The following is a 16,097-nucleotide window of genomic DNA, read 5'->3' on the forward strand; positions in this document are numbered from 1 at the left end:
GGTTGTCACAGGATGATTTTAACCCTCTCTTATATATTGGGACGATAAGTGATTGTGACCAATCAGATGGAATAACGTCTAACTCCCAGATCTTAGCTAAAATATTAGTCAACCTAATCGCTAAAATTGGACCACTATCCTTAAAGACCTCTGGAGCCAATCCATCTGGACCAGCTGCCCTTCTTCGTTTCAGATTAACTATAGCTTTTTGAACTTCAGCTAGAATTGGGGGACCTACTTCAATGTTCCATTCACACTGTCTGAGAATGGAGGGTAGTTATAGAGTAGCTGAAGGCCAGCTGAATTGTTCTCTAAAATGTTCCGCCCATCGTTCTAAACGTCTGGACTGGGAGCAGATGAGAGTGTCGTCTTTTTCCGAAGTAGTCTGACTCACACTTGACTGATTAATTCCAATTTCTTTTATTAGTCTGTAGAGGTGTCTTGTGTTCCCTATAGCCACCGCCTTTTCCATCTCTTTTGCTTTCGTTGCTCACCACTGCTCACGGTCGTTTCTTAGACTTTTGCTCAACCTAGATCTGATTTGTTTACACTCTTCATCGTGTTCAGAACCTGATGGGATGAGTTTGCGAGAATCCATCAGTGCAATAGACCTTGAAGAAATCCACTGGTTCTTTGTAACTCTGTGGTTTAAATCACTGATATATGTCACTGCTGTTTCCACAGCTGCTTGTATATCTTTCCAAGCAACATCTGGGTCAGCCTCGTTTTCAGAACTACCTAAGTGTGGCCTCAGTTGTCCCTGGAACTTACTTTTGGTTTTCTCGCTACTCAATTCAGTTCTAATGGGTCTTTTTACTGAGGCTTTTTTGCGTCCAGTGAGGCGCAAGCAGATGCGTGCCCGTATTAGGGCATGGTTGGAGTCCATGCAGGTACTCCAGAATGAGCGACAATCTTCTACCGACCCTCTTCAACGATTACTGATGGCAATACGGTCTATTTGAGTCCATCGTTGGTTTGGTGCAGGGGCTCGCCATGTTAAACGATGTCTCTTCTTATGCTTAAAATTTGTGTTTGTTAAAAATAAACGATTGTCTGAGCACAGTTGCAGCAGACGACCACCATTACCTGTTCGTTGTGCCGGAATACTAAAATACCCACCTAAATGCCTTTCTGTTTGGTTTAAACTACCTATCTAGGCATTAAAGTCACCTGCTACGAGTACTATGTCTGAACGTTTAGCTTTCTGAAGAAGTTCAGATAGCTTTCTGTAAAATCCATTTTTCACTTCATCCGAGCTGCAGTCGGTGGGAGCGTGGGCAGAAACGACGAAAAGGTAACGACGTGTGTCCCTATCCTTCCGAATTCTTACGAAGCCGTTTAGCCGAACAACACATAGACGACTGTTGACGGGGATCCACTCCAACAGTGCTTGTTTCGCCCTCATGCTTAGTGCTATCCCCACACCTGCCAGTTCACGTGAACCGGGAACAAAAAGTAAGAAGAAGAAGAAAAAGGCCCAATCACTGAGGTTGAAGAGCAGCAGAACTGGTTGATGGAACACTTTGAAGTGCTGTTGAGTAGGCCAGACTCGTTGAAGCCACGACATTGAAGCAGCGCACAGACCTTCCTATAGATGATGTATAACACAGAATTATTAAGGCTATCAGGCAAATCAAGAATGGCAAGACCAAACAGCATATTAACTGAAGTACTAAATTCATATATAGAGGTATCTGCAAAGATATGTTCTTTTGAAAAGGATATGGAAGAACAAGTGCCAACAAACTGTGAAAAAAAAACCTAATCAATATACCAAAGAAAGATCTTATTGGGTGAGAACTACATAAAGATTACACTACTGTTAGTACCAGGCAGTTTTCAAGTGTTTCTGGACCTAATGAAAGGTTCAGTAAACAATAAGAGATGAGAAAAATTGGTAACAAAGAATCATATATTTATATAGTATTACCATACGTTTTACTTTACTATAAGAGTAATTAAGATAGTACATGTATTTTAATGCTCTCATTATCCTGATCATGATTAATGTTCTATAACACATCAGCACAATGAAATGAATTTAAAAAGTAAATGGCATTATCAACAATGGTGAAAACGACTAAGGAGTAGAAACGTGCTTCGAAAGAATGGATGTTGTGAAGGTATGTGTGGAGTAGTGAAACCTACGATTAAGGAGGTAAAATGTGAGTGTTTGCGCTACTATGATCAATTTCGGGTCAAGTCGACCAATGTCTCCGGCTGCTGATCTTAATTATCTAGTAGACTCTAGGTAGTCTGTGTTTGCCAACACGACCTAACTCAACAGTCAATGACTTCATAGACTGATGTTGAATCCAAAGACGCCTCTAGGTTTCCCTAAATCATTCATGCTTCTACGTAAACAGTGGTTGGAAAAAAGTAAAACATGACACATCCAGTTCAGTCAATGGAGATCCAAGGTCTAATCAGTTAACCCACCATTTCTGTCTGATGTCATAGATTTATGCGAAGTTCCTTAACAAATAGATGAGAGCTTAGTCCAGTACAACCTAATTGCATCCACCAACCACAAACATATATTTACTTATATCCATAGACAATCTATATTTGCCGTCACCCATAGATACGTGTTATTCAAGCAAGCTAACATATGATCTGACATATCTCGAAATATGACGACAACCGGTTTGACAGAAGTGAAGTGATTTCTTAGATCTCTCAGACGAATATTCAGAAGTGCTAGACTATCCTAAAACTTTTACAATCAGGCGAATGAACCATAATGAATGGACGAACCAATCTGATTCGAGACAGAGACATTTGGGTTCTTGCACGGAATTTACTCATCCATAGGGTTAAATGGCATTTCGGGATTACAGCTAGTGTCACACTAACTTTGATACCTAAACCCAAAATCTTATTATAACCCCTAGATCCGATTCTTCATACCGCTTTGTGACCCCACTTTTACACTTGTAAATGGTTAGTGTCTCACATCCACTTTAGTATCGCTTAAAGGTAGCCCATAAATTATAATCTTGCTCATTTTAATAGTAACATAAGGTGAGATAGATAGTTGAAAATAATCAGTGGCTCACGTAAAGACGTCATATTGTTTAAAACTACGTAAACAACGATAGGTGTCTCTAATTAGTTAATGAGATGAAACTCGGTTCACATAAAATCATTTGGATATTTTGGCTCCTATATTAATCTCCTAGGTTTAAAGTTTCGAATGAATCGAGAAGTTAATCAGAAATAGGACTTGGAAACGAGGCTGGTTATGTGAACTACGTAGAACTTACTCGTAACGTTTCTATTGAGTGGATATTTTCTCGGCACTGAGTAGCGACCTTATCACTACCAGTCTTTGACAAGTATTCCAAAAGAACAAGAGCCTTGTAAACATGTCGCCAGTTTTTACTCTTATCATTGAGTCTTCTCCAAATCATTTGCATTATTTCCGTGAATGCCATAACATTATGAGTCTTGTCAGCTATTTCGGCCATTAAAGTGCTGCTAGGACCCCATGGATCGTTCGATGTAGCTTCCCGAACCTTTCTTTCAGCATCTGTATAATTGTGAACGACATTTTTTATATGTCTGTGGATGGGCATGTCCAAGTAAAGACAAAGGAACTTTAGGAACACAGTAGTAACACTAATATTAAGAGAAGCGCACCAACAGCTAGCTCGAGAATCCTTCCAATGTCCAATATCTTTGTCACGAACTTGTATGAACCAAATGATTCCTTTGCACCCGCATCTTGTCGTTTCAGTACAGTTCTAGTTGCTTGGTAATGTCCAAGAGATGGTTATCTGGACAGTTATCCAGTCATTTCATTAGATTATTTTGGATCTGATTCAAATGGTTCAAGTGGTTGTGGACGAAAATAGGTTTCGCTTAATGGGCTTCTGTATCTACTAGCAGTGGATCGTAGATGCCCCCGGACAAGCGTTCAGGTATATTAACGAAGAAAGGGGAAAAATATCAGTAAATCATAGTGAAATACTATCTTTGGTCCTTGAGAATATGTTGCGTTACCTCCGAAAGGACTCCTGAGAAGTGGCCTGAACTAGCTCAACTGGTGGAAAATTCCAACAGTTGACCACTCTTAAGGAGTAGAAGGTGTGCCTACAGTCTGTTCTAATTTGTCGCTTCTCCAGTTTCTGGGTGTTACTCCTGTAGCGGTAAATAAATCCCCAAAATAAATAGCATTAAGTTTTCGACATTGGATGCTGACCATATGTTTTAGTGGACTCATCTAGCTGAAGGCGCTCGGTCAGGCATCCGCACCAGATCACGTGTGGTAACGCTGTGCTCAACATCAACCGCAATCGCTAGCCAGATTAGATCAGAGAATTCCGATATATTGGTCATCGCCAAATATACTCTTCCGGTCTCCTCGACTCTGTCTTTTGATTTCTCTTGGTGGGAACGAAATATATTAGAAGGTGTTACTGGTAGAAGCGTTGTCAAACACTGAATACCTGTGACATCAACATTGGTGAGACCGACGTGATCTGGTACACCTAATTGTAACTGTGAGTCTGTTCCTTTTTGGGATTTTTTATATATCATTGCCTTATTTTTTATTTTTTTTTGAACATTGTGATTTTTTTTTCGTGTTTTTCTTGGATATATATTTTTTCCCTCGTTCATTATCGTACTTCATACTTCATCATGACTGAACAGACACCTAAAGTACTCAAGCTTAAGACTTTGTCCCCACCTTCGTTTCAACTGATGCCTTTCTGGCCCGACAACATCGAAGCCTGGTTTTGCTACGCAGAAGCCGACTTCTCCGAGCACGGCGTGATCGACACACGTGCACAATTCCTCGCAGTAGTCAAGGCACTACCGCGCGAATTCAACAGGTACGTAACACCTAGTATGTTTACTAGTGATGTTTCCGATCCTTACGAAATCTTAAAACGCTCGATTCTTAAACGAGGAGATCTAACCGATCGACAAAGGTTAGATCAACTCTTCAATAACATCGACCTGCAACACGGTTCTGCGACGGACATGTTGCAACGGATGAGAGAGGTTATAGGCCTAAGAACTTTCGACGAAGGTCTATTCAAACAACTCTTCTTGTCAAAACTTCCCCAACAGGTGCAAGCAGTTCTGGTCTCGTTCCAGAACAACGGCTTAGACGAGCTAGCTGCATCTGCCGACCGCATTCTAGAAATTACGAAACCTTCTACTACCGAGGTATTTTCAGTCAAAGAAAAGCCTCACACGACTCAGAATGATATAACCGACTTATGTCACACACTCACGCGTTATCTTAGTCTTCGTACCGACCGTAAGAGATCGCGCACACCACGTAGAAGCATTTCTCGTAAGCGATCTGTCCCTAGACCACGAGAGACAGATAACCCCGACTGGTGCTGGTATCATAACCAGTATGGAAAGCTTTCCAGAAATTGCAGAAAACCCTGCAATTTTCCCAACACGAAACCGACTGATTCGAAAAACAATTCGGGAAACTTCCAGGCCGGCACGCGTTAACGGCAACCGTAGCCGGCGAACAAAGCCGTCTGTTATTCGTCACAGATGTGACAACGAGAGTTCGCTACCTCGTCGACACTGGCGCAGAAGTTAGCGTCCTCCCAGCAAATCCTAACGACCGGCTTCACGAATCGACCCTAAACTTACAGGCGGCAAACGGAAAACCGATCGCTACGTATGGCAAAAGGTACGTTTACCTTAACGTGGGTTTACGCAAACCCATTCACTGGATTTTCGTTGTTGCAGATGTTTCTATGCCAATCATTGGTATGGACCTTCTACAACACCACAATCTGATCATCGATACGCGCAAACGGAGGCTAGTAGACGGAAACACTAATTTGTCCGTTTGCGTAACTTCTTTTACTGGTTGTAGAGTATCCCCAGTCACAGTTAAACATATGATAGACCCACTCTATCAACCACTACTCGATAAGTACCCTGGGATACAACAAACTCAACCGAAACTACCGTGTGTAACCAGCAATGTTACACATCACATCACGACTACAGGACCACCTGTATTCTCTAAAGCACGACGACTAGCTCCTGAAAAGCTAAGGTTAGCGAAAAACGAATTCGATCACATGATGGACTTAGGAATCGTACGACCGTCAAGTAGCCCATATGCATCTCCGTTGCACATGGTCCCTAAAAAGGACAGCAACGATTGGCGTCCAACTGGTGACTATCGGCGATTGAACGCGAAAACCATTCCCGATCGTTACCCGTTGCCTCACATTCACGATTTGACAGCTACCTTGAAAGGTACAACTGTCTTTTCGAAAATCGACTTGGTTAAAGCGTATAACCAAATCCCTATGGCTACTGACGACATACCGAAAACAGCTATCATAACTCCTTTCGGACTCTATGAATTTTTGCGAATGCCTTTCGGTCTAAGGAATGCTGCTCAAACATTCCAAAGATTCATAGACGACGTTTTTCGAGGTCTCAACTTCGTACATGCGTATGTTGATGACTGTCTAATCGCAAGTCCGGACAGAGAAACACATCTCAAGCATCTGGATCTTGTTTTCGAACGACTTCAAAAACATGGCATTACTGTAAACGTTCAGAAATGCCAATTCGGAACCGACTCGTTAGACTTTCTGTGACACACTATCGATGCTCAAGGCATTCGACCTCTTAGGACCAAAGTGGCGGCCATTCTGGATTACCCAGAACCGACCACCGTCAAGCAATTACGCACGTTCAACGGCCTGGTAAGTTTCTATAGACGTTTCATACCCAAATGCGCATTACTTATGAAACCTCTGACCGACCAACTTCGTGGAAATGCGAAATCCATTAATTTGGACGACACCGCACGAAAAGCATTCTCCACAGTCAAGGAACTGATCGCTAAAGCAACAATGCTCGCACATCAGGACACCCGAGCACCCATTAGCATCGCAGTAGACGCATCCGACTCAGCAATCGGAGGAGTCTTACAACAATGGGTTAACAACTCCTGGCAACCCTTGGCATTTTTCTCTAGAAGGTTGCTAGACACCGAATCGAGGTACAGCACATTCGATAGGGAACTCCTAGCTATGTATTGTGCTGTACGGCATTTCCAACACTACATCGAAGGTCGTGAATTCACTCTTTTCACGGACCATAAACCGCTCACTTTCTCGTTAAGCTCTCCTTCTGACAAGTACTCTCCCCGTGAGTCTCGACAACTGGACTACATTTCGCAGTTTACTTCAGATATTCAACACATCTCTGGAGCAAACAATGTAGTTGCAGACGCTTTATCTCGTATAACTTCCTTGAACAGTTTCCAAGGAATCGACCTTCTTAAACTCGCCGAGCTTCAAAAAGAAGACAGTGATCTTCAGCACGAGTTATCGTCCACAACCCTTAAACTACGCATCAAACAGATGGGAACAGGTAAAGAAACCTTACTTTGTGACACATCTACAGGTAGGGATCGCCCAATCGTGCCGAAACATTATCGACGCAATGTCTTCAATACATTGCACAAACTTTCGCATCCAGGTGTTCGTGCAACCATCAAGCTTATAGCAGAAAGGTTTTGCTGGCCTGGAATGAATAAAGACGTGAGGGAGTGGGCACGCTCCTGTGTAAGCTGCCAAAAATCTAAGGTTATCAGACACAATAAATGTCCCTTAGGCTCGTTTAAAACTCCCGATGCCCGTTTCGACCATGTTCATCTGGATTTGGTAGGACCTTTACCAGATTCAAATGGATACTCTTATCTCTTAACCTGCGTTGACCGTTTCACTCGATGGCCAGAAGCAGTACCTATCAAGGACAGCACTGCTGAAACAGTGGCCCGCACATTCGTCGAACGATGGGTAGCAAACTTCGGTTGCCCTTCAACCATCACTACAGACCGCGGACGTCAGTTTGAATCCGATCTTTTCCGTCGTCTGACCACACTTTTAGGAATCACTCGCTTCCGAACGACCGCCTACCATCCACAAGCAAACGGGTTGGTAGAACGTTTTCACCGACAACTGAAAGCTTCGCTATCAGCAGCAAACGTTTCACAGTGGACCGACGCTCTTCCACTCGTCTTACTAGGTATCCGCAATGCAGTGAAAGCTGACATTGGATACACTGCGTCTCAACTCGTTTATGGAACGACACTTCGACTTCCAGGAGAATTCGTGGATCCTTCATCCTCTTCAATGAACATGGATCTAACCTCCTACACGAACAGGCTTACAAACGCAATGCGTTCAGTTAAACCTGCTTTCACTCGACCTCAATCAACTGATGTTTTCGTTCAACCTGGCTTACGATATAGTACACACGTTTTCATTCGTCGAGACTCGCATCGACGACCATTCGAATCAGCATACGAAGGACCCTTCAAAGTTCTTCAACGTGAATCTAAGTACTATATAGTCGATAAGAACGGAACAAACGATAGCATCAGCATCGATCGCTTAAAAGCAGCGTATTTAGAAGGAAATCCTATCCACGTCGATTTTCCTTCGGTACAATCGAACGACACGACTCCGACACTTACAATACCTCATCCGACAACCAACACACACGATGATACTTCGACAGTATCCGAAAATAAACTTAAAACGACGCGTTCTGGAAGAAGGGTGAGATTTCCAGAACATTTAAACGACTATTGCACGTAAGGCACTTCTCGACATTTTATATTATTTTTAAAAAAAAACAATTTTAATATGCTTATATATTTTTATTTCTATTTAAAAAAAACAAAACAAAGAAAAACAATTTTTTTAATGCTATTACGTGTTCATGAGTTTATTTTCCATTTTTTCCGCCGACATTGTGTTTTTACGCACATACGAGTGTATTTCGACATGCACTTACATTTTCTTTTTTCTTTTCCAGGACGGCTGGAAAAGAACGATGACGTTTATGAGGATCCGAAATTTTCATTGTACATTTTCTTTTTTACTATGTTGTACCTCCGTCCCATATAGTAAGGAAAGACGACCAGACGCTGCTAAATTTAGTAAGCTATCAGAAGAGTGTTTACCAACGACAAACTCGTTGGGTTTAAACTTCTGGCTGGCCACGTCTTAGGGTCGTCACTGCCCCACTAGGGGGAGTGATCTGTAGCGGTAAATAAATCCCCAAAATAAATAGCATTAAGTTTTCGACATTGGATGCTGACCATATGTTTTAGTGGACTCATCTAGCTGAAGGCGCTCGGTCAGGCATCCGCACCAGATCACGTGTGGTAACGCCGTGCTCAACATCAACCGCAATCGCTAGCCAGATTAGATCAGAGAATTCCGATATATTGGTCATCGCCAAATATACTCTTCCGGTCTCCTCGACTCTGTCTTTTGATTTCTCTTGGTGGGAACGAAATATATTAGAAGGTGTTACTGGTAGAAGCGTTGTCAAACACTGAATACCTGTGACATCAACACTCCTATGGTTTGTGTTGGGACTAAGCCTAAGTAGGTGTTTAGGAGGATGTCCAGAAGTGTTTAGGATGCTATAAGTTGTAAGTCATCTCTAAGACCCCTCTACTCAAATGGACAAAGGTTCAGTGATTGAGAGTGCGAGTCATATGACTTGAATTTGATTCCCCGAAATAATTTCGTGGCTCGCCCTTGGATGCGTTCCAGAGTGCCCTTATCTTTTTGAAGAATGGGAGGAAATACTATGTTTCCGCACTTTAAATAGAAACGGATAAAACTGTTGATTATGTGGAAAATTCTTCCGTCAAACTGACCAAAAATGAGATTCAACTTTACCAGTGCAAGCTTTGCTCAAAAAGCATTTTTGTCTCAGTCAGTGTAAGACTTCAAATCGCAGGGTACAAACACTCCTAGATCTTCTTCAACTTGGGACACCTCCGGAGGGGCCACCTGAGAAGAGGTCCTAGTACTGAACGTTGGGTGACCTAACTAGGATATTCCATAGCCTGAGAGAAAAAGTGAAATTAACCCTGACCACAAAATGTCGAATTTTTAGATATGAAGTCAGCCAGTCAATTAGAGGTGAATTGATATCCAATCGTTTGAGCCTATTGATAATATGTATATATGGTTTACCCTATCAAAACCTTTTGAGAAGTCAAGGTAAATGACATCAACCTTCCCTTTCGATCAAGGATGGTTGTCCACCTGTCCACTGACATCAGCGGGTTGGTTTTCCAAGAGTGACCTTTTCTGAAACTGTGTTGTTGGGCTGGGTTGGACAGTTAGCAGTCTCACAGACCGCCACCTATCATGGATTCCATAGTTTTCGAGGGTATAGAGAGGAGTGCTACCGGTCTGTAGCCTGAAGGTTCGCTGCGTCCATTAAAAACTGGTGTAATGTAAGCCAGCGTCCAATTTTCTGGTAATGTGCCTCAGCTTAGCCAGTACGAGAAAATCACTCTGAGCAATGTTGCTAAGATTGAAGCCGATTCCCTCAGTATAGCAGAATGAGCCATATCCCGGCCGGGAGAAGTGTCACTGATTGGGTGCTGCAGCTTCCGACACACTAAGTCATAGCTCAGGTTCACTTCTGAGAGTTCTGTTAAGTTGCTGATGAATCACTCATGAATATAGTTAGTATGAGTCATTCCAAATGCTTGAAAGCACTGTCCTGCCAGAAGGTCGGTGGCGTCACCGTTGTTATTGGTTGAGCTACTAGAAGCTAGGTCACCTCGGTTTCGGCTTGTCGAAGAGAGGCTGAGTTACGGAATAAGCTTTTCAGATCGGAGACAAGTTAATCTATTACCTATATTTGATATAGAAAGCTATAATCCTTTATTGTCTTCGTACATTCTTTCTTGCTTGTTTGAATTGCCTGTATGCGTTGTTGTCAGTTCGTTTGTATTCCATCTAGTAGTGTTTTTTGCGGCTTAGCAACACAAAGGGTGAGATTCTTCATGACTACCGGTTGCTTACAGTTTGGGGGAACGTTTGTTGAGTAGACTACTTTGTAGCACAAAATATCGTGTGCAGTAAGAAATCCTAATGAGTGCCCACGTCAAGCTGAGGATGAACTGTCCAATCCACTCGCGAAATCGACTTTAAAGGGGTTGAAGTTTCCTTTAAAATTATTTTTCTGGTCATGTTCATCATTTTTAAATTTTTATGTACGTTAACAACCTGCATGTTAACCTGGCCCGTACATACGTCTTACTATATCTTCATATCTTTTGAACTTAGAAATCATCTGAATCGCCTTTAACATTTATCAATAAACTCATCATAGTCTTTGTTGCTAATCGTATTTGGGTTTATGGATTGGTTTATCATATTAGCAACCTCAAATGCAAACATAGTTTAGATAATAAGATTAAAAATTTAGGTACTATCAACTGCACTAGTAAAATAACTAAACACTCAGGTAGCTGTTGGTTAAACAAACGTTTAAAATCAAAACTCCTTAGCCTACTAGAATTAACACTAAACGAATATTTCTGAATTGAAATTTATAATTAAATTAGGCTACTCGGATTCTTTAACGTTACAAATTTCTGATAAGTTCGAATCACCTAAAGCAACAATACCTATTTTTCCACTGACTAATCCTCAATCAACACTATAACTAGTTAAACGTAATAGTTTCAAGATATCGTCATAAAGCATTGTGATGACTTGACAATCACGTAATGTGATTGATAAAATTAATGAAACTATTAACAAAATCGGTCAGCAACTTGACTTATACTTATCACTAGTGTTGTTTTTCGTTTATTTTTATTCACTACAGATGATTACAGTATGTTTCTCTATCAGTTGCTCATTCAGTAAATATCTCAAAACCTTGTCAGTCTAATTGATGGTTTAGCGACACAATCATGCATGCAAATAATCAGTATAAGCAGTCGAGCAAATCTCCTGCAAACTGAAAACATCAATGTCGAATTTACCCCAACACTGACTAAGGTTCAAGCCATTATCATAGACATGAGTTGGGAGTGTACTCCCCTTGGTTACAACTTATGTACTCCCTGATAATCACATGAGCATCACTCACTGTTAATCATCTTGTAAAAACTTATTTAGCCAAATACATCTTGCAGCACCACATTACTTAGTAATATGACACATAGGCTTAACTGATTTCAATAACTTATAACCACTATATCTCAATTAAATCGTATTCCGCCTTATGATAAACTGCATACTTGCAGCTGACTTGTATGCCCAATCAGCCGGCAAGTATAAATATAAATAAATATTCTATGGCAGATCAGAACATTGAGTCTGGAGCATGTCTCTTACGAATACACTCATGCTTAACGACTTGTTCTTAGCTATCTGTCCAAAACTCATATAATTATCACTCAAGTATTTAAATTTTGTTTTGATCACCATTCATGTGTATTAGTAGAATTACTAAATTCTATCACAGTCAAGTAAAAATGAGGTTTAGAAAGTCTCTCCGTAACTAAATAAACCGTATCAAACTAACCGGAACACTAGTTGGAATTCTTCCCCACGGTAATACTTTTGTTCCTTCAGTTAGCCTACTAATACAGATGCATTCGAAAATAAACTCATATGGACAGCTTACTAGCGTTAACGTTATTTGATTTTATAATTTAAACCAAAACTAATACCAATATTAACATTTCTACAATATTGATTGCTTTTAATATTTCTAAACACAAAATACATACTACCTATACGTTAAGTTATTAACCAACGGTCATTAACACGCATCGTTTTATTATTATTATTGTAATCCCATTTTTTATAGCTCAAATAATCTTCACCCAAATTTTCATTTCAAGCATGTTAAGCATGAAGGCAGATATTTTAAAATTATTACGTGTATCTCCCGATCAGATGCTGCCGCCTTCTTTTTTATTTATCTTTCAGCTTATCAATATCCGGAGGATTCTATCTATTCTTGGTAACCTCTGGCGCGCGACAATCCCATGCAATTTGGTATCGAACCAACACCACGTCGATTCTAGTGGGAGAGTAGTGTAGTGGCATTGGACCATAACCACACAATATTCAAAGCTGAATACGAGACTACTCAGAAAATAGACATTCAATATTTAACTCGGGGAAATACCTAACAATGGAGAAGGCGCGAACAAGGAGTTGAATGGACTGGAGTTGATCGGATGGCATGGCTCGGCCATGCAAGCGTGGTCCATCTGAATGTTACCTTATATCTTTTATTCATATTAAATATATTGTTCCTTCTCTAGCCTAACCTTGTTCTACATCATATATTGGTAATTGATACGATACAGTGAGTTGGTGTAGTCGATGGTGTGACTTCCACGTAAGATCTTATAGATTAGGCAGTTATATCATGACAAATCTACAAATTTAGGATTAGGTCTATTATTAGAGCAGTACTAATATCATAGTAGACCATAATCCTACATATGTGCATACTGTGCGCATGCCTCGATATTGCCTTAATTTACAAGCGTTATAAGCAAAGATGGATAGTGGTCAGCAGTGGAATCCAGGACGCGCGTTTCGTCCTGTTTGAGACTCGTCAGCTGGATGTATCTGTATCTCAGAGTTGATGTTCACTCTGGGACTTGAACTCAGTACCGTTCGCTTCAAACGCCATCGTGTTATCCACTTAGCTACTGATCAATTTCAGTCATCAATGGGAAGATTCAAGTAAAACAATACCAAGTAAATAAAAACTTCACCTCATTGCACAAACAAGTGGTTATCAGGACTAAGTAGCTAAGTGGATAACACGATGGCGTTTGAAGCGAACGGTACTGAGTTCAAGTCCCAGAGTGAACATCAACTCTGAGATACAGGTGCATCCAGCTGACGAGTCTCAAACAGGACGAAACGCGCGTCCTGGATTCCACTACTGACCACTATCCATCTTTGCTTATAATCAATATAACAGTTCCTAGTCAGTCAACTATTTCCAGTTCTCAAGTAACAATGCATGAATACTAAAAGCAAGGTTTAACAATATATGTTGTAATACACTTACGAACATGTATCTGCGAAAATAAACTAAGGTTTATATAAAAGCATTTTTTTATCTGCTGGAAGTATGTATCGTCATTTTTGGACACTATGTCTCGGTTTCAACCCAAGCAAAGAGTAGCAACTGGCTTATTTCGGTAGTTAAGAGCTCGGTGAAGAAACAGGTCAACCCATAATTGTTTTGCATTTGAACCTTAAGGCACTGAAATGAAGGAAAACGAAGATTGTACATTGAGGATAGAAGCCTTGTGGACTATTTTTCTAATAAGCTTATAAGAGCGTTTAGTCTTTTCTCGAGTGAATCCGTTGAGGAATCGAACAGCACTTCTTTGGGCAACAGGTTACAACCAATGATGACTGGATGTTAAAACCTATATGCCACGAGCAGTTAATCTGTTCTTTATTCCTTGTATTATTTCCTCTAGGCTTTCCTGATCTGTATGAGGGAAACGACAGGATACATCAGATCCAAACCATTTCTTAGTGTTCTATACACCAAAATCAGATCTCCTCTCAGTCTTCTGTAAGACAGAGTAAAGATGCCTGGTTTCTGAAATCGCTCTTTGTATGGTTAAATTTGGAGTTCTCGGATTTCATGGGTAGTTTCCCTCCATATGTTTTCAAGATAATTTTTCTGGATTACCCCCTTATCAGGGGCCTGCATCCTGAATTCAACCATGAAGTTTTGATTTCACCAAAGTTATTTATACTGCGGTGAACATATCAGTATCCAACTTAAAGCCATTAGGGTTCGTAGCTCCCTAGCGGCGACCTCGCGACAGTTGGCTGTGGTATTAAGACTATAGCTTGCAGAATTATGTTCTACTCCGCTACTAGTACTGTTCTAATAATAGAAATAATCCTTAAATTGTAGATTTGTCATTGCGCGACTGCCTGATGCATAAAATCTTACTTAGAAGTCACATAAATGTTTATTCTGATTCATCGTATCATAAGAATAAGCTATATAATGTCTAGCGCTTTTGAAAAATACATTTAAACTAAAGATAGAATAATACATTTAATGTGAATAAAAACAGGCTACACAGAATTACCACGTCTGCAATGCTAAGCCATGTCATCCGATTGAATTGAGTGTTCCCACGTTCTCCATGTCAGTTGTTGAATATCAGTCTTTTCAGTAATTATATTCTCAGCTTCACAGGTCGCGTGTTTAGGGTTCAATGCCACTGCAGGTTTAATTTCTCCCAGAAGTCGGACTACGGGTAATGGCTATTTCCTATGTTGCACCTACTTACCTCTGCATCCCTAATGTGCACGCAGACACATGGCTGCGTTGATAGGCACCAACCACCTTCTAGACAAGCCAATCATAGCATCTAAGTCTGCGTCTCTTGTTACTTCTCGCCAGAATTTTACGTCATCAGAGTGCTGTAGCGTCGGGGACTAGGATGTACTTAGGAGTTTGCTTACATACAGTGTAAAGAATAAAGAAACTAGGACAGAGCCTTGAAGTACTCCACTAATTGTTGGTTTCCAGGAGGGCCTTTGAGAATTTATTCTTACTTCCTGTCTAAGACCTACCAAGAATTCTTTAATCCGTTTCGAGAGAGGTATGGTAACTCATATATTTTCCAGCTTTGAGAGAAATCTATTTTTCGGCACCCTATCAAATACCTTACTGAAGTCTACGTAGGTAACATCTACCGATTTTCCACTATCTAGAGCCCCTGTCCATAGATCTCTTATTATGAGATACTCCTTTCCTGAAACCATGTTGTTCGTTGTTTCATAAGTTATTGGTTTCCACGAATGTCACTATGGCTCTTTCGGTTATTCTTTTCCCTATTTTAACCACGACAATGGTGAGATTGACAGGTCTGCAATTTGATGGAGGAAGTCATAATCCTGTTTTACGAATTGGAGTAGCGATTGCACCCTTCCACTCCATAGGTAACTCACTCGAGCCAAGTGACATTTTCAATATCACAGTCAATGGTGTTGCAAGAAATTGTGCAATTCGCTTCAGAATTTTAGAGTGTAGTTCATCCAATCCTGTTGATTTTTTCATGTCTATAGTGCATAGTCTCGATCAAAGTCTATAGTGAGCAGCCGATTTCATCACTTTGAATCTGGGTTTAATCCTTTATCTGGAAGTGGATCCTGGGTACAAACTATCCGGAAATAGTTTGCCATGGTCTCTGATTTGTCCTGGTCTTCCTCTGCAAATTGAGATCCACCTTCTCCCGTAATTAGGTT

General features: G+C 40.7%; 2 protein-coding genes across 3 annotated transcripts in view; one reads left to right on the forward strand and one right to left on the reverse strand.

The window, feature by feature from the left end:
• EPN2_1 (Epsin-2) overlaps nt 1–3,666 on the reverse strand; it is a 35,311-nt gene extending 31,645 nt beyond the window's left edge. The window contains exon 1 of one of the 2 annotated variants that reach the window (XM_012945165.3): nt 3,267–3,666. In XM_012945165.3, coding sequence (XP_012800619.3) covers nt 3,267–3,578 — 312 coding nt within the window. In that variant the 5' untranslated portion in view covers nt 3,579–3,666. Of the gene's footprint in view, nt 1–1,425 lie in introns of both variants that reach the window. The other variant, XM_051210561.1, reaches the window with a different exon arrangement.
• Nucleotides 3,667–4,549: 883 nt separating this feature from the next.
• On the forward strand, nt 4,550–5,586 carry MS3_00002907 (uncharacterized protein). The gene has a single exon (XM_051210562.1). The coding sequence runs from the start codon at nt 4,645–4,647 to the stop codon at nt 5,476–5,478; it is 834 nt and encodes a 277-aa protein (XP_051070569.1). The 5' UTR covers nt 4,550–4,644; the 3' UTR covers nt 5,479–5,586.
• The last annotated feature ends 10,511 nt before the right edge of the window (nt 5,587–16,097 follow it).

The sequence above is a fragment of the Schistosoma haematobium genome, chromosome ZW (assembly GCF_000699445.3).
Source record: "Schistosoma haematobium chromosome ZW, whole genome shotgun sequence".
NCBI lineage: Eukaryota > Metazoa > Platyhelminthes > Trematoda > Strigeidida > Schistosomatidae > Schistosoma > Schistosoma haematobium.

Coding starts and splice junctions, on each gene's coding strand:
- MS3_00002907 (XM_051210562.1), top strand. CDS start 4,645: ATGACTGAACAGACACCTAAAGTACTCAAGCTTAAGACTTTGTCCCCA.